The sequence below is a fragment of the Crocodylus porosus genome, unplaced genomic scaffold, assembly GCF_001723895.1.
Source record: "Crocodylus porosus isolate Cpor-Errol unplaced genomic scaffold, CroPor_comp1, whole genome shotgun sequence".
NCBI classification, from domain to species: Eukaryota; Metazoa; Chordata; order Crocodylia; family Crocodylidae; genus Crocodylus; species Crocodylus porosus.
The window spans coordinates 24,562,481-24,587,672 of record NW_017728910.1 but is presented as its reverse complement, the minus strand read 5'-3'; the positions used below and the strand labels follow the sequence as shown (position 1 = coordinate 24,587,672).

The 25,192-nt window shown below is 58.3% G+C and overlaps 2 protein-coding genes across 5 annotated transcripts in view; one reads left to right on the top strand and one right to left on the bottom strand.

Moving 5' to 3' along the window:
• Positions 1-438: 438 nt before the first annotated feature.
• Positions 439-6,181, top strand: LOC109308533 (deoxyribodipyrimidine photo-lyase-like). The gene is made up of 9 exons (XM_019532882.1): positions 439-837; positions 1,145-1,290; positions 1,375-1,557; positions 2,099-2,257; positions 3,150-3,348; positions 3,630-3,782; positions 4,372-4,493; positions 4,892-5,051; positions 5,184-6,181. Exons 1-9 carry the CDS (start codon positions 573-575, stop codon positions 5,321-5,323), a joined length of 1,527 nt encoding a protein of 508 aa, XP_019388427.1. The 5' UTR covers positions 439-572; the 3' UTR covers positions 5,324-6,181.
• Positions 6,182-9,446: 3,265 nt separating this feature from the next.
• Positions 9,447-25,192, bottom strand: part of RUBCN (RUN and cysteine rich domain containing beclin 1 interacting protein) — a 51,283-nt gene continuing 35,537 nt past the window's right edge. For all 4 annotated transcript variants that reach the window (XM_019532877.1, XM_019532879.1, XM_019532878.1 and 1 more), the window contains 9 exons: positions 22,777-22,837; positions 21,254-21,386; positions 18,894-19,039; positions 18,359-18,423; positions 17,076-17,314; positions 16,218-16,279; positions 15,533-15,686; positions 13,967-14,060; positions 9,447-12,921 (listed from right to left, as the gene is read on the bottom strand). In XM_019532877.1, the coding sequence (XP_019388422.1) occupies positions 12,752-12,921; positions 13,967-14,060; positions 15,533-15,686; positions 16,218-16,279; positions 17,076-17,314; positions 18,359-18,423; positions 18,894-19,039; positions 21,254-21,386; positions 22,777-22,837 (1,124 nt within the window). In that variant the 3' untranslated portion in view covers positions 9,447-12,751. The remainder of the gene's footprint in view (positions 12,922-13,966; positions 14,061-15,532; positions 15,687-16,217; positions 16,280-17,075; positions 17,315-18,358; positions 18,424-18,893; positions 19,040-21,253; positions 21,387-22,776; positions 22,838-25,192) is intronic.

Sequence of the window (25,192 nt, the reverse complement as noted above, 5' to 3'; positions counted from 1 at the left end):
CCCGCCGGCTCCGGAAGACACGTGTGTGCGCAGCACCGAGCACCGCCCCGCCGGTCGGGCCCATCCCGGAGCCGCGCAGGGTAAGCCCCACGCCCGGCCTGGCTCCGAGTGGGGGTCCCCAGCACACAGGAGCCCGGGGGGGCTCCCGCGCCCATGAGTGCCCCTGCAACTTTGCTGGGTGCCGGGGTGTTTTGAAGCCTGCCCAGGCCCAGGGGCCGCGTGCGTGGCCCCAGGGCGGGAGAGGCGGCCAGGCGTGCTAAAAATGGCCATCCAGCTGCGAAAAAGCCGCCCGCCACGAAGGTGGAACGGCTCCGTAGCTGGTTTCTCTCGGGCGCTGGTTTGCAGGGGTGGCAGGGCCCTGCTTCCTCTAACCCCCGCGGCCCCATCCTCCCCCCCCTGCCCAGAGGCGGGTGAGGGCAGCCCCGCGACCCTGCTCCCTGGTTCTGGGGGCGCCTGACGATGGGGCTTCGTTTCTCAGCCTGCAGGTGCTGGCCGCCACTCTGTCCCTCGCAGCTGCCCGCAGGCACGGCTGGGCCTGGGCTCGGCGCCCGCCGGGGGGACCGGAGCGGACGATGTTCCCGAAGAAGCAGAAGCAGGCGGCGGGCGCAGACGCGGGGCCGTCGGGCAGCTGCAAGCGGGGCCGGCAGGACGCGCAGGCGGCGCCGGGAGCGGAGAGCCTGGCGGAGGTGGTGGAGCAGGCGCGGCGCAGAGCAGCCCCGTCCGTGCGCGAGTTCAAGTTCAACAAGAAGAGGGTGCGGCTGCTGTCCCAGGAGTCCTGCTTGCAGGACGGCGCCCTCGGCATCCTGTACTGGATGTCCCGGGACCAGCGCGTGCAAGGTGACGCGCCCGCGGGGACGGGGAGGGCACAGCCGTGGCCCCACTGCCTTGGAGGCAGACCCAGATCTTGCCTGCTGGGGGTCCGTGACTGGCTGGGCAGAGCAGGGCTGACGGGGGGTTTTGCTCTGCCGTTGCTGAGCCCAGCATATGCAGCCGCAGCGTTATTGCCCTTTTCCAGATGGGAAAACCGAGGCACAGGGCTGGTCATCCCCCCCACCTCCTGCCACGCCAGGTCAAAACCCTGAGTCTGCTGGCAGGAGCTGGGGGATGGCGCGCATTTAACTCGTCGCGGGCCGTCTCCCTCCAGATAACTGGGCCTTCCTGTACGCCCAGCGCCTGGCCCTGAAGCAGCAGCTCCCTCTGCACGTCTGCTTCTGCCTGGTGCCCAAGTTCCTGGAAGCCACCATCCGCCACTTCGGCTTCCTGCTCAAAGGCCTGCGGGAGGTGGCCGAGGTAGGGGTCCTGGGAGCCGGCTCGGAGCTGGGGAGGGATCGCCCACGCGGAGGGGCTGACACTGAGCGTATCCCCGTATTGCAGGAGTGCGGGGAGCTGGGCATCCCCTTCCACCTGCTCCAGGGCTACGCCAAGGACGTGCTGCCAGGCTTCGTGACGAGGCACGGCATCGGCGGGGTGGTCACCGACTTCTCCCCGCTCCGCGTCCCCTTGCAGTGGGTGGAAGATGTCAAGGAGAGGCTCCCGCAGGATGTGCCGCTGGTACAGGTGTGTCCTGGTCCCGGGGGACATGAGCTGCACCGGGGGGGTCTGAACAGGGGGAGCCACCCTGGACTGGCACATGGGCTGCAGGCAGGGCTCCTTGGAGAGCTGTCAGGGGCTTCATGCGCTGCAGCGGGTCCGGGTCCATAACGAGGGCCAGGGCGGAAGGGAAATGCAGGGAAATGCTGCTGTGCTCCTGGAAAAGCAGCTGCTGAGGGGAGCTGAGCCCAGGCAGGGACCCCGGCACCCGCTGCGGGGATGGAGCTAGCGCTCGCCATTGCGTGGAAGGGTTTGGAGCACCACGAAGCGGGTGCGAGGACGAGTGGGACGTGGGCAGCGCATTGTGAAGGGGCTTTTGTTGGCTGGGATGAAGTCCTGGTTCTTAGGAAGCAGGTGAGCTCCGGAGATGGTTGTGCGCCCCAAACCTCCGCCCGCCTGGATCCCACAGCTCCCTCCGTCCCCCCGACAGCCCGGTTACCCTTCCGGCTGCCCCCGTCTGTGTAGCGGGCGGCTGCCAGCTCCTTCCCCATCTCTGCCCCGCTCCCAGGTGGACGCTCACAACATCGTTCCCTGCTGGGTGGCCTCCAGCAAGCAGGAGTACGGTGCCAGGACCATCCGGCCGAAGATCCACGCCCAGCTCCCCGAGTTCCTCACCGAGTTCCCCCCCGTCGTCCAGCACCCGTTCCCCGCCGCGGCCCCCGCGCAGGTAGGAACCCCTAGGGGGGCGGATTGGGAGTCCCGGGAGGGAGACGTCGGGTGCAAAGTGGCATAGACTGGCTAAGCACCAGCACAGCCAGGGATGGCGTGCACCTGACCCCACCCAGCCCAGCGTCCCTCGCTGCGCGGCCTGGAGATGCTGAGCTTCACCGAGCCCACTGGGGAGTGCAAACCTCTCTCTTTCCCCCGGGGAGGTGACAATGAAGCATGCAAGGGGTCGGTGGCTCAGGTCGCGTCCGGGTAGCAGCAGGGCTGGGAGCCGAGCCCAGGCCTCATGTCTCCCAGGCCGCTGGTACTGCAGGTATTGCCCTGGCTCTGTAACCCAAAGCAGACAGAAGAGCTACCGGGGGCAGACAGAGCAAGGCCCGGCTGGCTGGAGCCACCCCCACCAGCTGTCACAGCCTGTCCCGAGACGTGCTGGAATTTATTTATTGTTTTAAAGAAAATCTTTCATGTCAAATCAGCCAAATCAATTCCAAATCTGTGAGTCATTCAAGAAGCATGTGTGGCCTTGCTACCAGCAAGCATCCTCCCTCCATGCCTGGGGCTTCAGATGCTTCCCAATCCATTGGTGGGCATCCTGCGCGCTTGGAGGGTGGGGGTTCGGATGCCCCCAAGTTTCGCTTGCCCTCAGCCGTAGGGCTGCCGGAGCAAGCTAGGGAGGAATCTCCCATTTCCATAAAGTCGGTGTGTAGCCATGATCTTCCCACTGGAAGTGAAAGTGGGAGGCTAACTGCATTACTTGGGTCACAGTGCTGCTCCCTGCCACGTTCGTGGTTTTCCCCAGCCAGCGGGAAAACCACCTTGGTGGTCCTAATATTTCCCCTGCCAGCTAAGTATTGTAATCGCCTGCTGTTGCCCCCCCACCCTTGTCCCTGCAGCCCATAGACTGGGACGCCTGCTACGCCAGCCTGGAGGTGGACCGCACGGTGTCGGAGGTGAAGTGGGCAGCGCCGGGGACAGCGGCGGGGCTGGCGGTGCTGCAGGCGTTTGTCACCCGGCGGCTGCCGGGGTACAGCGAGTACCGCAACAACCCCAACAAGGCCGCGCTCAGCAACCTCTCGCCCTGGTTCCACTTCGGTGAGAAGCCCCGGGGCGGTCGAGTTGAACCCGGGGGATTTTAGAGCTGCGGGTGGGGCTGGGTCGGGCTGGGAGCCGTCTCCTCCCAGTCCGGGAGCTTCCCTGGGGGAGCAGCCGCCTGATCAGGTGGGTGAGTTGGGCTCAGCTCAGGACAGGCGCCATCCTGCACAAGAGGGGGGCACTGGAGGGCCTGGCATTGCTCCCATGCCCAGCCCAGGCCCCCCTCCCCTTTGACGCCAGGACCAGAGGCCCCATGCCCCGTGCCCTCCTCTCTGGTGCAGGCCAGGTGTCCGTGCAGCGTGCCGTCCTGGAGGTGCGGAAGTCCCGCGACCGCCACCGGGAGTCTGTCGACAGCTTCGTGGAGGAGGCCGTGATCCGGCGAGAGCTGGCGGACAACTTCTGCTTCTACAACAAAAGCTACGACCAGCTGGAAGGTACCGCGGGAGCCGGGCCGGATGGGGGCTGGGGCACAGGCCAAGCATCCCCCCACGCCACGGCCTGGAGGAGCAGGGGCAACGCTGGGTGCGCCCCGGGAAGGGAACGGGTCTGGAGCTGTGCTGAGCCTTGGGGGAGAGCGGTGTCTCCTGCAGGAGGGGCTGTCTGTCCTGGCCCCAGGGGCACAGGCACTTTCCTGGAGGTGGTGCTGGATGAGTCCGTGCTCTGCAAACACCTGGACCCTGGGCTTTGGAGAGCTCTGACTCGCTCCCAGCCGCGGGGTCCATGTAGCCGGGCTTCAGCTGCTCTCGCCCCGGGCTCTGCTTTCTCCTGCTGGAGGGTGAGCCCTAGCGAGGGTTATCGCTGCATTGCTCGGGGCACGTGGGTGCCCAGAGTCCAGGGACCGTGGCCTCCTCAGGGTAGGCCTGAGACATGCTGGCGGGGCTTGGGGCAAAGGGTAGCTTGCCCCTGCCTGCTGGTACAGCTCCAGGCCATGGAGCTGGCTGCCATTCCCACCCCCCCACCTGGGCGAGTCCCGCTGTGCCACACGCTCCATATCTCACCTGGGCTTGGCCCTTGCCTTCGAAGGTGCACACGACTGGGCCAGAGACACGCTGAGGCTCCACGCCAGAGACAAGCGGGAGTATCTCTACGACCTGCAGCAGCTGGAGGAGGGGAAGACGCACGACCAGCTCTGGAACGCGGCCCAGGTACCGGCCTGCCCCAGCCGCCTGCGCCCCGCTCGCAGAGCTGCGCCAGCTCGTGCCCCCCTCCGCCCTTCCCGGTGTGTCTGCACCCAGCATGCTGAAGAGCCCATGTCCCAGTGGGCCCTGCAATGCAGAGCTGGGGATCACGGTATCGCTGAGCGTGGTCCGAGAGGGTCCGTGGTGCCCGTGGGCAGCCCGATTGGTGGGTTTGGCTCAAAGAGCCTGTCCTTTGGGTGCAGACGTGACACATCCCTCACCCCCCCAGCACCTGGATGCTCAGTCTGAGGATCCTGCGCACCTAGGATGGGGGCATCCCCCATGCCAGGCCGGGCCCCTCTTCTTCCAGCCTCCCTTGCCCCAGGGCTGGGGGGCTCACGGCATTTCCCGCCCTCTCTCGGCAGATCCAGATGGTTCGCGAGGGCAAGATGCACGGCTTCCTCCGCATGTACTGGGCCAAGAAGATCCTGGAGTGGACCCGGTCCCCGGAGGACGCCCTGCGCTTCGCCATCTACCTCAACGACCGCTTTGAGCTGGACGGCAGGGACCCCAACGGCTACGTCGGTGGGTGGCCTGCGCGGGGCCAGGCCCAAGGGTGGGAGGTGATGCACCCACATGGGAGCAGGGCTGGCGGGGGGGTGTCTAGGGACCCGAGGCAGGGCTGGGCAACCTGATGGGAACCCGTCTGTGCGGCAGGATGCATGTGGTCCATCTGCGGCATCCACGACCAAGGCTGGGCCGAGCGGAACGTGTTCGGGAAGATCCGGTACATGAACTACGCTGGCTGCAAGAGGAAGTTTAACGTGGGCCAGTTCGAACACAAGTACCGGCCCTGAACGCTCGGTGGATAGCCGGTGAGGGGCCCTCGCTGGCCTCCCCGTACAAGTCCACTCCCTCGGAGGCAGGAGCTCTTGCTGCAAGCAGTCTGCATAGCTGTCCCCGGGTAGCGGGGACTCTGCCTTTTCCAGACCAGCTGCTGCATGTATTAGCACACATTTGCTTGAGAGACTAGTCACGCTGCAGGACCAGGAGACGGCTTTTCCCCCAGCACTAGGTTTTTAGTGCTGCTCTTTCTAGATGGATGGCATCCGAAAAGGAAGTGGCCGGAGGGGAAGGGAAGGGAGCAAGCACCCTGTCACGAACTCACCATTTTTTTGAGGCGTTCGTGGAATATCGCAGAGGTTTTCTTGGGCTGGCTTCACTGCTAGGTCGTGTGTCATCTCTATAGATGGGTAGCCTTAAACCATGTTTAGCCATCCCCTCCTTATGTCTATGATCTGTGGTATTTGGCTGGTACCAAAGTATTTTTATATTTCCTCTTTTGGGCAGGATTGGTTAACAGGGCAACAATTAGGGCTGCTGCCCTAGCCCCACGTCCGAGGAGTAAGCAACTAGGAAGCATACATTTAACAACTAGGCGGGCTATTACCCGTTATTATCACCCCAACAGGTGGTCGGGTGGATACATGACTCCAGACCTATGCTCGCAGGCCATGATAGCTTCTGTTTTAAAGAGAAGAGGCGTCAGCTGGGGAACAGTGCAGCCACAGACTTATCGGAGGGAATAAGTGAAGGACTTACGGCCCGCAGAGGGAAATGATGATATTCAAGGCTCTCCAATTGGCAGTCTTTACGTCTGAAAGGATGTAAGCATTCACCTGGTCGTAACTGGATCAGGGAAGACTTCAAAGCTGTTAAGCAGATGCACATCGAGGGGCAAGAAGTATGGAAGTGTGCATAGGATGGGAACCCCAGCAGTTTCATGGGTGATATATATGCTTGGCAGGATTTGATTTGTATCAGTCAATGTTGATAAACTTCGATTGCATCTCACAGACCCATGAAAAAATATTTCCATCACAAATAATCAAAATGTATAGAAAGGGGATGTAAGAAAAATGATGGCTGATGGAGTGTGTCACGACGAGGAGATCCTGGTTTTCTCCGACTTAAAAAAAATCCCCAATTTTTGGTTAACAAAAGTATTTTCCATTGTTAAAATGAAACACCAATATATACATATCTGTGTATTAATGGTGTTTCATTTAAGTCATAGGAAAATGTGGATTTGGGGTTACTTTTTTAACTGAAAATTGGGGTGGTTGTGTTGTTTTAATCAAAGAAAAGCAGGATCCCTGGTCACGACACAGTTCTATATAGCTGTGCTGACTGTAGTTTGGACTGCAACTCCCAGAAACCCCAGGGGACTGGGAACAAAGGAAAAGGAGGTGACAAAGGGGATGAGGGAGCTACAGGTCACTTTTTCTGCTTGGCTGGTGGCAGTCCTACAGTAGTTACATTGGTCATTAATAGTCTGGCCCCTAATTTTGCACAATCCTGAAAATGTAAATCAATAAACATCAAAATAATATGCGTAAAAATTAACATTGATATTATCCATCACCATTATTTTAAAGAATAAAAATCCAATTCTGCCAAGCCGAGTGATAGGTGTAAATGGCCAAATAAGACACCATACTTAAGTGTGGCCTGGGCATGAAAGCACGTATTTGTCTAAACCAGTGGTTCTCAACCTTGTTAGGCTCCAGACCCCCTCAGAAAAGGCCAGTTCTTAGTCTTCACCTCTTTTTATGACTACAGGATAATTGTTGCATGGGACTCAGAGAGATCACAACAAGGCAGCATGGTTTTAACACCATGGATTCCTATTTGAAAGCTCTGGGTTTATCATGTGAATCATATTTGCACAGCTAACCGTGCCAACACTGCAAGGCACCCTTGAAAGGATCTCAGGGCACCCTGGTTAGGTATTACTGGTTTACTTTACAGTTTCTTGGGTGTAAGGTGCTGTAGTCCCGCATTGGCTTAGCTGGGCAGCACAGGCTGAGAACCTGGGGGGAAGATTTTGGCTTGGACAGAAGCTGCTTTTTTAGAGTTTAGGAATAAAGTAAAAGCGTTGGTCTGATATTTCCCTTGATTTATTCTTATATCTTAGTGGTTCCTGATGCTTTAAAGTGGTTTTGTAATAAACCTTTTTGCTATTCTGACTCATTTAGTGTCATTCCCTGGGATTCAGTAGATTTCATGGATGTCAGGGTCAGACGGGATCTCGGTAGATCATCGAGTCCGACCCCCTGCCCTGGGCAGGAAAGAGTGCTGGGATCAGATGACCCAGCCAGGTCCTTGTCCACTCTGCTTTTAAGGACCACAAAGGTAGGGGAGTGCACACCTCCCTTGGAGCCCGTTCCGGATTCTGGCAACCTTCAGCATAAAGAAATGTTTCCTAACATCTAATCTAAATCTGCTCTCCACCAGTTTATGGCCATTGTTCCTAGTAACCCCAAGGGGCGCCCTGGTAAACAGAGTATCCCCTATTTCTTGCTGCCCCCCCCATGAATGTGTAAATGGTACAAGATCCCCTCTCAGCCTTCTTTTGCGGAGGCTGCAGAGATCCAGGTCCCTCAATTTGTCCTCATAGGATCTTACCCGCAGGCCCATAACCATGCGAGTGGCCCTCCTCTGAACCCTGTCGAGGTTGTCCACATCTCTCCCGAAGTGCGGCGCCCAGAACTGGACGCAGTACTCCAGCCGCGGCCTGACCAGTGCCGCATGGGGGGGGAGGATCACCTCCTTGGACCTGCTCGAGATGCACCTGCTAATGCAGGAGGGAGTGCGGTTGGCTTTACTGATCGGTTTGTCACATTAACGACTCTTGTTCATTTTGGAGTCAACTATGACTCCGAGATCCCTTTCCGCTGCTGAGAAAGTCACCTCCCAGCCTCTAGGTGTATTGGCAATTCTTTCTCCCTGGATGCAGCACTTCGCACTTATCCTTGCTTAACTGCATCCTGTTCTGTTCTGCCCACATTCCCAACCTGTCCAAATCCACCTGAATCTGTTCCTTGCCCTCCAGTGTGTTTACTTTGCCCCATAATTTGGTGTCATCCACAAATTTGGACAGTGCTTCCCACGCCCTCCTGTAGTAATCTTTGCCACCAGTCTCACATGTAGGTGTTTGTGGAGCAGTGAACGGGGTTGCTGAGAGTGGAAGTGGGTGGCAGGTGGGGCTGAGGCTAAGGCCAAGGCCAGGACACCTCCAGCAGCATAAGAAACGCTCCCATAAGGGACAGGTGGGCAGTGATGTTGGGGTGCAGCTCCAGGCAGCTAGTGGTAAAGCTGGCCGCGTGGCACAGGCCACAACAGTACGGCACACGTGGTGGATGGTTTGGGCCCTGTGGTTGCAGAACCCACCTCGGATGATCCCCGCCCTCCTCCTTTGAGTGTGCTCCATCTCACTCGGAGGGTCTTCTCCACTTCCAGCAACACGTATTTGTGGCCTGTTTGCACCCAAGTGCTTCTGCACTAACATCGTCCTTCAAAGGACACCAAAGAGCCATTTCGGCTTAAACACCGCCTGGGTTCAATACACACTGATGGAGAGCAGGGTCATCCTCTCCCTGGCCATCAGCCCTGTTCTCCAGGGCTCTGTTCTGTCCAGCAGCAGCTGCCAACTCGGGCCATTTGCTCCCATTACATCCATGCCCTGACTAAGGCAGGGCTGGGACGCGTTGGCTGAATTAGCACTGATGCCACAGCTGCAGGAATGGCCAAGCCAAAGATGCCCCTGTAAGCACTAAGCAGCTTCTGCTTTGCTATATAGCACCAGAAGGGATGGGAGGGGGCTGTCATGCTTAAGCCTATTCCCCAAATTGGCAACACCTTTCCCTGTTGCTTGGGACTTGCTCTGGGACTCATCCAGCCATACAGCTAACAAGCCCAGTCCCGCTCAACTAAAACTATTGCGTAGGGTTTGCTTTGGTTTCTCCACCCAGCTACCACCAGGTTGCCGATGCCACAGAGACACGTGCCCGTGGCTGTGGAGGACCTCAGCTCTGCAATTCCCCATTTCTTGGAAGTAAAATTAAAACACTTGGCTGCTTTCTCCCGGCCTAACTGTTCACACCAACACTGCACCAGGCAAAGTAGGCCAGCCAGCCGTGTTTTTCATTAACTTAGTTTATTAGGGATGGCGTGGTCAAAGGTAGGTCGTGTGGTACCATAGTGGGCAGCAAGCCAATTCTACCCAGAGTACAGCACAGCACCACCCTTCTCCCTACGCGCATGAATCCAATGCACCAACTTGCAACGGGCGGTATTACATGTAGGGGTAAGTACTGTCCTACCTTGGCAAACAGGTCAGTAACAGCTTCATTAGTGTTGTGCATAATTGTAAGACCCTCCACTGTGTCCAGAAAAACCCCTCTTCCAGAAATCCCTATCATCAAGGGAGGGGAAGGGGGAAATACCCCAGATCCATTCACTGTGTCGGACCGTAATCAGTGCTTCTAGAAACGGCCGTCGAGAGGCTTGGACACCCCAAAGGATTAAAGTGCTTCGAACAAGTTTTGGAGGGACGTCGTCTGAGCTGGCACAGCTCATCCGTGGGCTCGGCCCTAACCGAGCTGGCCAGTAGTGCAAGGTTCGGCCCAGGCGTGGCTGCTGCCGGAGAAGCTGTCAGTGTCTGCGGGAGGGCGAGTCGCCGCGTGGCAGTCTGTGGGACAGCGTCAGCATCCAGAGCTTGTGGGTAGCCAGACCCGGGTGGCTGTCAGCAGCTCCGCTTAGAGGATGAGCGCAGAGGCAACTCCTGGGCACCGGTGGACAATGGAGCTGGGGGCTTAACTGCTGCTGGCTGCTGCGAGGCCCCCAGGGCTGGGTGTTCAGAGCCGAGCACGAGAGCAGCCTGTGCAGAAGTCAGTTCCCGGCCAGGTGCATGCGAGGGGGCAGTTTTAGGCTGCGCTGAGGACCCCGGACGGTAGCATCGCAGCTGTTTGGTTGGCAAGGGGGCACTGGTGCTACTCTAAGGCCTTCCCTCTTGTGTTTTAACTCTCACTTGGGCCCCTCTCTCCACCCTGTGGACCTGTGCAGGAAACACCCTGCTGTCACTGCGTGCCCATGTGGATGCATCGGGGCACCCAGGGCCCTGCATGACCCCCTGCTGTGTCCAGCCCAAGCGCAGCATCGGCCCAGCTCATCTCCCCTCCCTGCAAGAGCATCCCCGCCTGCCAGGCTGCAGCTGGACAGGGCACTGGAGCTCTAGGTCAATCACTCCAGGGGGACAATGCTGCCAGATTCTGGGAGCAAAGCAACCTAACCATGGCCATGGGGCTGGGTTGGGGGGTTCCCTTCTCAATTTCCTCTCTTTCAAGCCAAAGCAGCCACGCAGCCGGCCTTCCCCTGCCCCAAGTGAATGCACCAGCCTCTGTCCTTCACAGCTACTTTCAGCCTGCCTTCCCACCCAGGGATGTGTCACTGCTGCCCATGGAGCTGAGCCTGCAGGACAGGGACCTCAGCCCAAAGCACCAGCTGCACAGCCAGGGCACAGTCCCACAGATCTCGCCCTGCCCCAACACTTCCAGACGACACACCAACCCCCACCTGTCACATGCACAATCACCCTGCTCAACGCCCAAGGCCCGAGCTCCCTGCTGCCGTGCAGATACCCCCATGAGACGCATGCAGCCACGAGCTGTCTCTCCAGGCCTGCACAGAGCAGAGCTGTTGTAGGGAGGAGCAAACAAGCGGCAGTAGGAACCCATTTCATCTCCCCCCATCCCAGCTCCAGACCTCCAGTGCCGGGGGCTTTCCAGCTGGTCAAGGCTGGTTCTGGACATACACCCAGCACAGGCAGCGACAAAAATAGGGACATCTATACCTGGAGCCTGTGGCTCACGGACTGGCGGTAGTAAGCCCCGTACAGGTCTGTGCTGGACAGGACAGCTACGCTAACCCCAGGAGATGCACCTCTGTGCTGGGCAGTGAGATTCAATGGGAACAGATCATTAAAAGATGCCCTGTTCCTAATGAACTGTAGTAAAAAATAATCATAAACTTAAATCTAAGATCAGGACAATTAAAATGACCCAGCGCATGAGACTGAGAGAAGAGGATGGGACAGCAGCACTGCAGCTGAAGATGCAGGCTCCGGAGGGTGGTAGGTAGCTGGTCCTGTCCACTGTCCCTGGAGAGATGCTGCTAACAGCCCCGTGTGCCCATGAGGGCAGCCAGGGTGGAGGCCTGGACCTGGGTGCAGATCTCAGTGATGGGGTCAGGGACCAGCTGGGGTGCACCTCCACTGCCCGGCACTGTGGCCATCCTGCCAGACTGCCCCAGCGCATCACCCAGCAAGAAGCAATGCCCTTATGGCTGTGGTAGGGAGAGGAGGGGGTGGACACAATTCACCCCCACACTGTCCTGACACCATCTCCACATGCCATACAACGTTGGGCTGCTTCCACATAGGGCTGGCCCCACAACAGGCATAGTTCCTCCTGCCTGGACTTCCTGGAGAGGGCCGAGCTGGGGGAGAGCAGGAAGCTGGCACTTGGGGTTTGTGTACTGGCTGACCCCGATCCCTGGGTGAGAGCCCAGATGCGGACCCAGAAGGCTTCTTGTCTGGAGGGACACAGCAGCTCAGCCCACCGTCACAAACTTCCCCGTATTCCCTCCCCTGGGTCCATGCAGCTCCTCACCCCCAGAGCAGCCTGCCAACACCCTGGGCAGCGAGGGGAATCTCCGAAGCAGCAGATGGGCCCTGCCCCCTGCCATCCTTTGGGAGCCCAGCCCCTCTCGTCCCGCTATAGCCCAGGCACGTTGTGAGGAGCCGAACAGCTCTGGAGGAGCCAGCTAATCCTGACATGGAGCCTGCAGCTGGCTCAGACCTGCCCCGGGATAACCAGCAGGGAAAGAGATCGCTGCTAGGAAGGCCCCATGCCACGGACGGGTCCTTAGCAGGGGAGAGTCTCAAAAGTCAAAAGCAGTGCTGCAGACTGGCTGAGGCACTGTTCACAGCATCCCAGCGGTAAGGAAGGTTCTTGTGAAGAAAACCCACAGCAGCAAAGGGGAGGGGAGGGCAGAAGAGAGGCCTCAGCAAAGCCCTGAGGCGCAGCCAGTCCAGCAGCATGTGGAGTCGAGACAGGCCCCTGCCCCTGGGTAGAAACTGCTGCCTGAGGGTTAACACGGAGGGAGTGTGGGGTTGTCGCTCCCTCACTGAGGCCCAGGTTGCATGTGGGGCAAGGCTGGGACTTGCCAGCACCTGGAACAACCCCCCCATCCATCTACTGGACCACAACCCATGGAGAAAAGCAACACTGCCCGTGAGGCAGAGTGGGTCCCGCCAGCACTGGGGGCTGGTGCTCGAGGTGCCCGTGTCTCAGCCCCACAGGGCAGTGCAGTGAGTCAGTTCCAATCTGTCAGTCGGTCCCTGCAGCTGGAGGCCCTGTGTGCCTGCCGGCTCTGCTCCCTCCTCACGTAGCGGCTGCTGCCTCCTGCGGCTCCAGCTCTGGCTCCTCCTCGCAGTCCGAGGTGCACGACTCCAAGCTCTGCTTGGCCAGCAGCTCCCTCCGGGCCTGGAGCCGCTCGCACTTGGGGCAGGGCCCCACCTTGAAGCAGGATTTGTGGTAGCAGGCCTTGCACTCTGCAGGGGAGATGGGCAAAGACAAGCTGTGAGCCACGGGCTGGGGCAGCAAAGCCAGGCTACACAGACTGCACCTACCTTCCTCCCCCACTGTCACCACCATCCCAGGTCTCCTGCTGTATGGCCTCCCCACCCCAGTGCAAAGGGCAATCCTAGCCCTACACTCCACACCCTAGTGAGGCAGCTTCAGGGCTTCTCTACACAGCTGCTGTGTAATTCTCCCCGTGCCCTGATGTGAGCATGCAAAACACACTGCCAGCACTGCGGCTGGGGGTACATCCACCCAGGACAAGGGACCAGGCAGGCATGCTGTGCTTTGGTGACATCCCAGGTCCTACACTACTAAGGCAGCAGTGGGAGTATCACCGTTAAACACAAGCACCCTAAGACCGCTGCGCTGACCGGTGGCCCAGACTGGTCTGGACAGCCTAAGAGACTGGTGCTGAGATACAAGAAGACACCGTGTGGTCATCAGCACAGACCGACATGGACCAAGTTCCCACTTACCGCCCTCGCTGGCTTTAGTAAGATGTTTTCAGGCTGGCTGCACAGCACAGAGCCACCCTGGTCCCTAAGCTCCCTGGCTGCCAACTATAGCAGCAAGGCACACCTGCCCCTCAGCCACAGCAGCAGCAAATCCACACCCTGCAGTTGGTGCCCTGCTGGACTTTACGTGAGCATATGAGGGCAGCTATCCCACAGTGCCTCTGCAGTGGGTGGCATACACAGGGGTCTGGCTCTCTGGGATGCTCACTGCAGAGAGCTGGCAGAGGTCTGTAGGTGCCACTGGAGGGTTCTGGCCAAAATGAAAGGCCACGTGCCAACCAGTTACAGACAGCAGTGGAGTAGACCAGTGCGAGAGACTGCAGCTCCAGAGCACCTGCCATCTTGGTGACAGGACACTTCTTAAACCTGCTGCAGACAGAGGGCAGCTGTGGTTCAAGGCAGCTTCAGCCCCAGCTGGGTGCACTCCTGGTAAGTCCCTGAAGGTGCAAGCAGTCCCACCCCAGTGTTCAGGTCCTCAGGGTCCTGGCTGGCCTCTCACCTTCGCACGTCCTGCACTTGTTCAGCTCAAAGGGGAAGATGATGTCGTCCTCGTTCTGGCAGAACTCACAGATGAAGCCTTTGGCTTGACACAGCTGCAAGGACAAGAGGGCACAGTGGTTAGGGAAGCAGACAAACACACCAGGGTTTCCTGGCCACAATGAAGGCAGAGGGAGCAGCTTCCTGGAACCAGGAGACTGGTTTCACTGTGGGGACGATACCAGCCCCTGGGACAACCTCTGTGCCTGCTCATCCCCATGCTAAGAGCTGGCCCTCCTCGCTGGCTGTGACATGGTGTCGTCACTCATGCAGGACAGGAGACACTACTACTCGAGAAGCTGTACAACAAGGCAGTGGAAATGGGCAGCCCATTACAACACGGCAGCGGCTGGGCGGAGGCACACAGGAGCTGGGCGTTCACTAGCTCTTGTGGAGTGGGGACATGACATTTCTACTGTAGGCACACATCATGGCACCTCCTGCCAGCAGCCAGCCAGGGAGAGCCAGCTGTGCATCTGCTCCTTAGAGCCAGATCTAGGGTAAGCTACTCCATGGCCATCAGGCCACATCCACACCAGCCAGCTCCTCGCGGCAGGGACTGCATCTTGCCCAGCACATGCGTTGCCCCTAGTGTTCTGCAAATGCTAAGCTGTCATTCCCAACAGCTATAGCATAAATGCACCCACCCTAGGCTACACACTCCTTGCTGCTAAACTCAGAGTCACCTAGTTACATCTGTTCTCTTTCGACTTCCTGGAAAGACTCTGTGCTTCATCAAGAGAGCAGCCTGCCTGCAAAGAGCTTTGGGTGGGAAAAGTAACTTCTGCGGTTCCCCCCTGTGCGTGATAATGGTCTCCAGATCCCATTCCTCTCCCTGTTAGAATAGGCCATGCTCCTGGCAGCTGAAACCCAAGATCTATTGGGATGAAAACGCCAGAATCACAGAAAATTCAGGTCCTGGCTAGTCAGCCATTACAGCATGGAGGACCTGGCTAGAATGCTCTCAAAGACTCAGTTCAAACCCTGCTCCATCTTGAGCGTACCCATGATCTCAGATTGCCCTGTGATCCTAAGCTGTGCTCCAGGTGAAGTCACCAGGGGGGAAACATGGCCCCACAGCATGCTGAGGGGCTGTCTGCACTAAGAGATGCAGCAGGGTTTGGCCATGTTAGGGTATGGTGCTGTAGCCAGCTCCCTTCTGCGTTCTTGTGTGGTGCAGCCTGGCCTGGAGAGGAGATGTAGGTGAATGCCGCGCCTTGATGTCTGCTGGGATCCACCTCCCAGGCCTTCCCTCCCGCTCTCCCGGCTTCTTTCCTCTCCACATCCAAATCAGGTTTCATGTCACTGTTCTAAATCAAACAGGAAGAGTTGAGAGAGGGTCTATGGGCTGCACTGTGATGGTGGAGACCAATGGGGGAAACGCCCTGAACATTTCCCATGCACCTGGGTGGAAAAGGCAGGATTCAAACCCCGAGGCTTCTCCCCATAAGGGCTAGAAAGTTCCTTCCTGCTTCTGGTCCATCTCAGAGCTGCCGCCCCACACATGCCAGTGCAGAGAGCAACCTACCATGCACCTCTCAACGTGCAGAGCCCCAGCCTTCACGAGCTCTGTCAGGCGGGGAACAAGCTCCCCCTTCTTGGTGGCGCTCAGGTCATTGAGGGAGTAGAGGTGGAGGTCTTCAGTCAGGTGGCCAGGCACCGTGTCAAAAGAGTCCAGGAGCCTGCAGGGGCGAGAGACCAGAACTAGAGCACAGCAGCAGGAGACCTCCCCCTCCACCACTGGGGCCCCACTGCCTCTCTGGCTCCCCTGCCTCTAGGCCATGCTAAGAAGACCTGTCAATAGTGCCTGCTTCACCCCTCTCCAGACTATCAGATGAGCACCATCCAGTGCCTCACAGCTCCAGATCATGGCATCTGGGCTGCTCCACCCCTTACCAGGGCTAAGACAGAAGCTATGGAGACTGGAGCAGCTGCCCAGGGAGGCTGGAGCCAGCTGCTTTGGGGACACAAAGGGAAGTCCACAAAAGGCAGCAGCAAAGAAACTGTCCTTTTGCCCCGCAGGGCCTGAGCACAGGGATGAGGGCCCTCAGCAATGGAGCCCTGGAAAGGGGGCTGGGCTGAGGTGCCCCTTGCATATGATGACAGTCGCCAAAAGGCCCTCCCCCATGCCACACAGGCACCCGAGGACCCACACAGCCATGTAATGGGTAGGCACAGGCCAAGCTGGATGCGGGGTATTCGCTGGTACTCACTCTTTTGCCAGGCGGCAGGTCTTGAACATGTTCTTCATATGGAACAGCTGGACCCTCAGGAGCTGGAGGACATGGGGAACAAGGCTACTGTGAGACAAGCAGCCCCGAGCCAGCACAGACCCTTCTCTTTCAGGTCACGCTCTCCCGACCTCCTCCCCACTGTCTAACTGGCTTGGGTGTCCTTGGCACTGAGCAGCTACATCAGTGAGTAAAGCAATAGGAGCAGCCAGCTTCATGCTTTTGGGCACAAACCGAGACCCCTGCTGAGGTCAGGAAAAACACCCTGCCCACCGCATGAGAGGCTTGAGCCCATCTCCCGCCTCCCACAGCCAGGATGCCACAACTGAGCACTGGGCCCCAGGTGGTACATAACAGCAGCTTGGCACTTTCCTCCTTGTTTCGGTGTCAGAAGCAGCCACTTCCCCACAAAGCCCCTTCAGGAGTTAATCGTCAGTTCCATGTAAGGAGGGACAAACCCAAGTTTCATCAGTGGAAAGGCAGCTGGGTGTCAGACCCAGTCACCCACAACAGGGGTGTCATAGGGGTGTGGTCTGCACAGCAGGGTGCCACCTCTGCCGCTCGCTGTGGGAAGTCACGTATGGACTCAGTGCCTGCTTCCCCACCTGTTAAACAGGGATGATGCTCCCTGCCCAGCTTCATAACATGCTCAGAGATCTGGACGTAATACCCATAATGGGAGGGCTAAGTGACAGTGGCAGGGTGGGCTTGCCAACATGATGAGGGCAATACACACAGCATCCCTCTTCTCCATAACTCACCCCACAAAGCTGCTCACATCTACGGATCCACTCCCCCCACCCTAGGGGAAGGCTGAGCCCTGGGGCTCCTGGAACATACCCGGACTTGGTTGAGGGGTTTGACCTTGCGGTACAGCGCTGCGTTGATGTCCTGCACATTGAAGAGCGGGTCACTCCAGATCTTGCCCAGCAGGTCCTTGGAGAAGTTGCTGACGTAATACTTGCTGAAGTCCCACTTGCGCAGGATGCGGCTAGGGATGGCCATTTGTGCGTTCTCATGGCAACACTGGCAGAAGTACTTGCCCAGGTACTCACAGTACCGCAGCCGCTTGATGTAATCTGAGGGGAAAAGCAGACATCAGATTTCACCCCAGGACCAAGCCTTTTCACCTGAGATCCTACAGGTGTAAGAGCCCACTGTCCCACTTTGAGTCCCTGTGAAGCATGCAAGAGAACCCTTTTTCCCAGGATGATCATGGAGCATTTAAGTCCAGTCCAGGGACAAGCCATATGTGAAAAGGACTGTCCTGCTCCCAGGTTCACCTCAAATGCAACTTCTGTTTTTACCCAAAGGGATCCAGGAGGAGGAAGGAGAAAGGATCAGCTGCAGTGGGACCCAGCTCAGGACAGAGCCTGAGGCTGCCTTTAATCCTGATCATCCTGAGCAGAGCTTGCAAGGAGAGAACCACTTGGTCCCCACAGAGAGGGGCCTGCCACAGCCCCACACAAAAGCATGGAGCAAGCACAGCAGTCTCCTGCCACCTGTTTTCACCCCTGGAGGCCAGGACTTGCCTATGCTTGGGGCACCTGCAGCTTCCCACCCTATCCCTACAACTGGGAGAAGCAAAGGGTTCCAGTCCTCTGTGAGCCACATGCCCAGTATCAATGCACCTGCCTGCCTGGGGCCCTTCCCATCCCGCCAAAAATCCTGCAGATCCTGGAAAGTGACTGATACCCAAGAACCATCACCTGAATCCAAGGACATAGCCATGCTTGTTCCATGGCTGAACACTGCGGGCTCCAGACAGTTGGGGGCAAACTGTAGTGAGCAAAGGCTCTTCCCCTCCACCCTACACATAATAACTGGACTCTAGGCTTTGCTTCTGAGCCCCAGGGCTGAAATGCATCCAGAGCCGTTCCTGTCTGCAACGCCCCGCTGCCCACTACTGCCATGGGGGGGACTCTTCCTTAGGCACCAGCTGGGAAACAGCCAGGCAGGGACCCAAGAAACGTGCCCCTGAGCAAAGTGACAGCAGCTTCCTAATTCCCCTCTGAACACTGCCATGGTCCTCAGGCTCCCTGCATCCTCCACTAGACTGCCACCTTCCCCCACAGCAGCCCTTCCTGTCTCCCTCTGGGAGAGGACAAGGCTGCGGCACTCACCGGGGTCTGTCCGGATGCCGCAGCCAGCGCACCGGTAATTCTGCTTTGCCACAGCCACCTTCCTCCTGCAGAGACAAGGAGTGTGGTGAGACCAATGCCACCGAGGGCCTCGCATCTGTGCAGCCCAGTCTGTGCACATGGAGCTTGTACAGCCCAGTCCCCCCCTCCTACAGGTCCCGTGGCACTGAACGCACTGCCTGACTGGCATGGACAGGTGGCAGAGGGAAGGCACCGCGTTGAAAGCAAGCCAGCCGGGCAGAGAAGTTAAAGCTAAGGCCAAGGTGGGGCAGGGAATAGAGGGGAGCAATTCGCAATCTGGGGCCAGTATCAGAGCCCTGCAGTGAGACAAAGGTGTCCTCTCCTGGAGCAGAAACCTCCAGAGGGATGAAGGAGGCAGAGTCCAGAAGGTCTGAAGCAGGAGCTGGGAGCACCGTGGACCCATCTGGGCAGTGAGGGGCCCCCCAAGCTGTGGGAAAGGGCAGACAAAGGGCTACCTCCCACAGCATGCAGCCCTGGTCCCAGCATAAGTCCTTACGTTGGGGCAGGGTGGACGTTGAAGATGATTTGGGGCCGGGGAGGTGCCCACTCCAGGTTCCCACGGACCCGAATGCGCAGCTTGTAGATGTCAGCGTGCTCTCCGTCATCGGGAGAGATGGGCAGTGAGTCCGGGATGGGCAGGAGCTGGAGGAGAGACAGAGGGGAGACCATCAGACACCACTTTGCCCCAGCTCCAGGTGTCTGCCTAGCTTGCATCCCTGCCTGCATCAAGAGGGGCAGGGTCTGGAAGCCAAGCAGATCCCAGCACACCTGAAGGCCTACAAGTCACTTCCAGAGGGTCCCAGCTTGGTGTGCCCCAGATACTTTGCTCAGCAGGACCAAGGTGTGGGGGAGTCCACACTGCTGGCTCCCTGGAGGTGGCAGAGCAGAGCTCCTTCACTTGTTGGCTCAATGAACCACAGGCAGCTCCTGCCACCTGCCAACACCCACCCAGGCCTGTCCATAGAGGTTGCCTGCTGCTGGCCTCACTAGCCTGGTGTCTCCAGGCTTCACTGATACTGCTGCTGAAGAGCAGCTACCAGCCTGTGCCTGGGTGGAGACACCAGGGCAGGACACAAGAGGAGGGATGGCCTGGCTCAGCACACTGGACATTGCCTGGGCCTTGTGGGACCAAGCGCAGCTCAGCGCTATGCAGGCTGCCTCAGCCTCTCACCAGGGCTGTGGTCCCCGTCAGCAGCTGGATGACCCCATCAACCAGCCTAGAGCAGAGCTGCTGGGGCTCTGCCCTGCTCTGGCCCACGCAGCTGTAACTCAGACCATGGCTCCCAAGTTGCACGTGGCTCTTGGCTATGTCTCCTTGCTGGAGACATTATCAGACAGGGTATGTTTCCTTCAGCACATGCACTGGGTGGGCCATCCCAACAATCACAAATCATTTAATATGCACGTTCCAGCACCCAGTGCATGAATAATGGGTGGCTGCTCCTTCATGGTAGTTTAAAATCAGGATATCACCCTCCAGCAGGTAGTGATGAGGAGCTCTGGTTAACCCTGGCAACTGCACAGCTGAGCTGGGCTGACCTGAGCCCCCATGCTGCTGGGGTCTATGGCAGCTCTCCTCCATCCTACCAATCTCAGGAGCACCCTCACCAGCATCAGTTTGTCTCTCCCAAGACCCCTCTTTGGGGAAGAATGTGTGCCTGGAGCTTTGCAGTCTCTGAATGTGCATTCCCAGCAGCTCTGTTGCATCTCAGCCCCCAGGCCAAGAGGGTTAAATGCCAGAGCCTTCAAAGAGGGTGGGGGAAACAGCACATGGCACAGGGATGCCCCCAGGGTTAGGAGACGCCAGGCAGGTGGTGGTAAAACCCGCTGACCTCCCAGGGGCTGGCTCATGCTAGGAGGTTGGGCCCCTGGCTGCAGGCAATTTGTTTGACATGTTAGTAGGAAAACATCAAGTCCACAATGTACTGCTCTCCTGAGAAGCCGTGCCGGAGCATGCACTTGGCATGGGCCTGCAGGCGCCGGGAACAAATCGAGGCCTGGACTCATCACACCCATCCCACTGAGAGCCACGCTGCTGCACCGTGGAGCCAAGAGCCTCCCCCTGTATACAGTGCCTCACAGGATTGGAAAGCAGCTGCAGTGTCACCCTTCAGACAGGCCCAGCAACCCCTGCGAGAGAGCGTAACAGGCTGGGACTGGGGCAGCAGGAGTTGCAGGTTGGGACTGAGGGGCAGAGACAAAGTTTATGACAAGAGGGGGCTGGAGGCTGGGACCAAGGGGGGCTCCAGCAGAGCTGGGATGGGTACATCTATGGGGCAGGATGGAGGAGCTGTGCAGAGCAGCTGGCATCCCACCAGCCCATGCTGGCATCCCAGCCACCCCCACTACCACAGGGATTGTCCTAGCTGGCTGGAAAGTCCATGTCTTCTCGACCAGGTGGCGTGGGCAGTTACTGCACATGGTGGCTCATGCCAGGCACACACTGGGGCACACTCTTCCCTCTACACATACAAGCAGCAGCTTTTTGGAAAGCTGCTTTCGCTTATACTACCGGGGACGCCCAAGGAGCTTTTTCACAGCAAACAGCCTGTAAGGCTGGGGAGCTCGCACCATCTCCACATGCCAATCCTTTATCCTGCCCCCAGCCCCATTAGTGTGCAAGGTCAATGGAGCCAACGCAGCTCCAGGCACCTGCAAGGCAGTTCCAGAGCCAGCTGGACATAGGGTCCTACACCAGGTAGCGTCCCCAGGACAAACACAATGCCTTCCCCTCCCTCAAGGCAGCTTGATGACTTAAGCAGTGGGTTTCTCTGCCCTTCATGCCTTTCCCCCAACCTCACACCCCCAGCGCTCCCAGACAGCACTTCAGCATCACCCCCCAGCTGCCAGGCTCACCTTCTGAGGAGCATCGTGCTCCGGAACCAACCACTCCAGCTCGGATGCGGCCGGGAGCTGCATGCCTTCAAACTGCTTCAGCAGACCCATTGCCACCGCCTCAGCTGAGTTTGAATGCAGGAAGGTGTAGGACCTGGGCAGCGAGACAGGGTGGTCAGTGCCAGAGCTGACAGCGGCCTAACACCATAGTCCCTGCCTCAGCCCCTGGGCCTTGGTGCACCCACACCTTGAATACTGTGTGCAATTCCACGTATCAAAAAGGATGTAGTAGAATTAGAAAAAGTCCAAAGAAGGGAAACCAAAATGGTCAGGGGGCTAGAGCAGTTGCCAGACCAGGGGAGAATGAAAAGACTAGGACTCTTTAGTCGGGAAAAGAGAAGGCTTATGGGGGGATAGGACAGAGGTCTATAAAGCCATGAAGGGTGTGGACCAAGGGAACAGGGAACTGCTCTTCACCGAGTCCCAGGACACCAGAACTAGGGGAACCCCCTGAAATGAGTAGACTTAAAACTAACAAGAGAAAGTACTTTTTTTTATGCAAGGGGTAGTCAACTTGTGGAGTACATTGCTGCAGGAGGGGGTAGAGGCAGAGAGCAGACCCAGGTGCCAGAAGGGATTGGATAAATTCATGGAGGATCAATCTGTTAATGGCTATTGAACAGAACAGCTGAAGATGCTTCCTCTGTCATTTCTAACTCAATAAATGGTGGATGCCAGGGAGAGTATTGCATAGGGGTTAGACTCCACTAGAGATACCTGGTTTGAAGCTCTCCTTCCATTTCTGCCACTGTCAGAGACAGGATACTGGACTAGTTGGACCATTGGTCTGGGCACTGTTTATGGTCTCATGCCGTGTTTCTACAGTGCGTTGCCCCAACTATGGCCTGCTCGTGGGAATTGCTTTGCCAATGCAGCTAGTTCTGGGGTGGTACAGTACTGTTGGAGCCCATTCAAGGCACGGGCATGAGGCATAATGCTTGTTACAATGACAGGTCAGGGCTGCATCTGACAGGCAGAGAGGGCCCTGCTGAGAGCCCATGGAATGGCTGCCTGGCTCTGCTGGCGATTAGGAGGTCACGTGCACATCAGTGGGTGCCTTTCCCCCTCGTACCCACCTCAGCTGGAGGTGGGCATGAGGAGATGGCAAGCCGTCTCCTGGGCAGGAAGGGATGCCATCGATCCCTCTGCAGTGCTACCCTCTGGTCATTTACAGAGTAGCACTACCGGGCACAGCTGAAAAAATGGCAGCATCCACTCAGGGCTTCAGGGAACAGGATGTGAGTGGGGCTGGCCAAACTGGGCCATGCCTCTGGAGTGACTAGGGAGCGGGTCATCCCGATACAGTCTCCATCAGCTTGAACCCATTCAGGCCCGTTTCTGTTCTAAAGGTCTTATACAAACCAGGCACTTCAGGAGGGACCCTCCACTCCCCACCCCCAGAGCTGCACCTCAGTCTTCCTGCGCTCTGGGACCTGCCCTGCAGCTGCTCCCAAGGCTGAGGTTGGGAGCAGAAGGGAACGTACACAGACTCCGAGGAGAGGAAGGATTTCTGGGCAGCCGGCATGCTCTTCTGGATGTCAGCATCTGGATGGGAGATGGTGGGAGCAGAAAGGAAAGCCAGGTTAGTCTCCTCTTAGCAGGGCTCAGTGTTAAGCCCCCCCCAGGGCATTCTAATAGTGCGTGGTGCCCATCCAAGGACAGGGGCCCCTGGGAGCAGACCCCAGGCAGGTTTGAATGGGGAGTCACATTTGGTGCAGGGCATATGCCAGCCCCCAGCACACCCACGCCTGGGGCAAAGAGGGCAGGATCGTGGGTTAGTGCCGGGGTTAGGTAGCTCGCTGGGCTTCACACACTGCTGCAGAGCAGCTGTGGGACACGATGCCCTCAATGTCTGCCTTGCTGGGTCACGTCCAGCCTAGTCCATGAGGCAGAGCCACTACCCTTCGAGGGCTGTTCAGGAGCTGACATGGGACAAGCTGCTGGTGGCTTAAGGCCAATTCCCAATGCAGACTGGTCCACTGCACAACTCCCTTGGTGCTATCCCAGCAAGCATCTGCTGTTTGTGGAGCTGCTGAGGCCGTACACACTGCTATCACACCACTGCCACCCCCACCTTCCAGGGCACTAATACAAAGCCTTGGCACCCCTGGACCGGACACACTTTAGGCCACAAGAGCAGGGCGCGCATTGAGCCTGCCAGGCTTGACCTCAGGCAGTGCTTTGCCTCTTGGTCCCTTCCTATAGACTCTGGCAGCGGCTGTGTCATGCTCCCATATCCCTCCTCAGTGCTGGTTGCACACTCTAGGGCCACGAGGAGCCAGCACCACACTGCATTCACATGGGACCGGCAGAGACCAGCAGCCGGGATGCACTGCCCAGCTCCATGGGCGTTTAACTCCCTCGAAGACAGGCACAGATGCCTGCCACATGCCCTCCTGCTGCACCGTAGGCAAGCTGGTGGAGAGTGCAGGTTCCCTGTATTATAGGAGTAAGGCCACTTGCACTCAAGATGCACTTGGCCCCAAGCCGCTGGAAATCTAACGCAGCTGTAAGAACCTCGATTCTTGCCTCTCCTGTATAGGACACATGGAGCTTGACCTCTCTGAGGGACTCGGACCTCCCTCCAGCACAGATGCTCTCCATGCAGCCTCCTTGGGCACTTCTGGCTTCCCATGCAAACAGGAGTCCTGGCACTGACAGCCCACACCAGCCGGGCACGTACTACACTGGGCCTCTGCCCCCAACACCACATTGCTCCTCGTCAGAAGCCGCTGGCACCTCCCCAGCACCCCAGACTGCTCCAGACCCTCTCCCACCAAAAACACCTTCCCCTCCAAACCTCAGCCTGTGCTACATCGGGAGGCCAGAGGGCAGCAGAAGATGCTGTGCTCACAGGTTGCCCCAGCAAACGGGCTCCCTCACCCACCAGGGAGCTCAGCTCCTTTGTGCTGAGCACAGTGTGCACATTGAGACTGGTGATGTCCTCCCACCCTGCAGGGCCCCACAGCCCTGCTACCTGAGAGCAAAGCCAAGGCACAGCAATGTGAGCCACGGTCCTCAGAGCTGAGGTGGAATCCAGGTGTCCCCAGGCTCCTGTTCAGACCACACCACCTCATCCCACTGACCCCGATCCGCAGTCCTGAATTTGCTTCAGACCTGGGGCTGTCCTCAGAGCACTGGGCACTGCAGCTACAAGACTCACCCCTCCCAGACGTGCCACAGCCAGCCAGCAGCACAGTCAGCACCACCCCATACCAGTGCTCTGGATCAGACATCTCAGAGCCAGGGCATTCAGCTCCACGTTGCCCACAGGAGGAATCATCCCCGCAAGCCTTCCCAGGGGGAAACAATGATGGACTTCCCCAGGCCTCAGGGGACATTCCCTGTAGGGCATCAGCTCCTGCCCAGAGCCGACACCAGTGCAGCCTGTCTGACAGGTCTCATCCTAGACTGGCCTGATGGATCTCAAGCTGCCCGTCACCTTGGCATCTGGGCGTCAAATGAGGCACAAAACCAGTGATCAAAATACTTTGAAGTCTGCTTCCCTGGTGGCTCCCTGATGCTACAGGCAGCAGAGCTGCGTTGGCACACCCAGGGAATGCCCCACACCCAAGCGCAGACATGGCTGCAGCCAGCTGGGAAGGGCTCAGAGCTGCTCTCAGTGGCAGCTGCCCACCGAAATACAGGTGACAGCACCGCTGTCACTGCGGGGCTGAGCAAAGCCCCCCCACAGAAGCAGGCAGCAAAGGCTTCCAGTGGCTCCAGAGAAGCCTGGAAACCCCTGACCACTGTGGAACAGCATTGCGTAGGCACTGCTGGTGTCTGGTTTGAGGCCACCATTGCTGAAGTAGGGCAGGGAACCACCCCTTGGTCTCACCTCCCAGGGGGGCACCTCGCATGGCCTCAGCATGAAGGCCACCATGCCCCTGCTCTCAGCCC

Bases quoted from the DNA above. Each gene is read 5' to 3' on its own strand.
- LOC109308533 (XM_019532882.1), top strand. From the start codon at position 573: ATGTTCCCGAAGAAGCAGAAGCAGGCGGCGGGCGCAGACGCGGGGCCG. The intron at 1,291-1,374 runs GTAGGGGTCCTG...CCCGTATTGCAG, and splicing joins GCCTGCGGGAGGTGGCCGAG to GAGTGCGGGGAGCTGGGCAT. The intron at 5,052-5,183 runs GTGGGTGGCCTG...TCTGTGCGGCAG, and splicing joins GGACCCCAACGGCTACGTCG to GATGCATGTGGTCCATCTGC.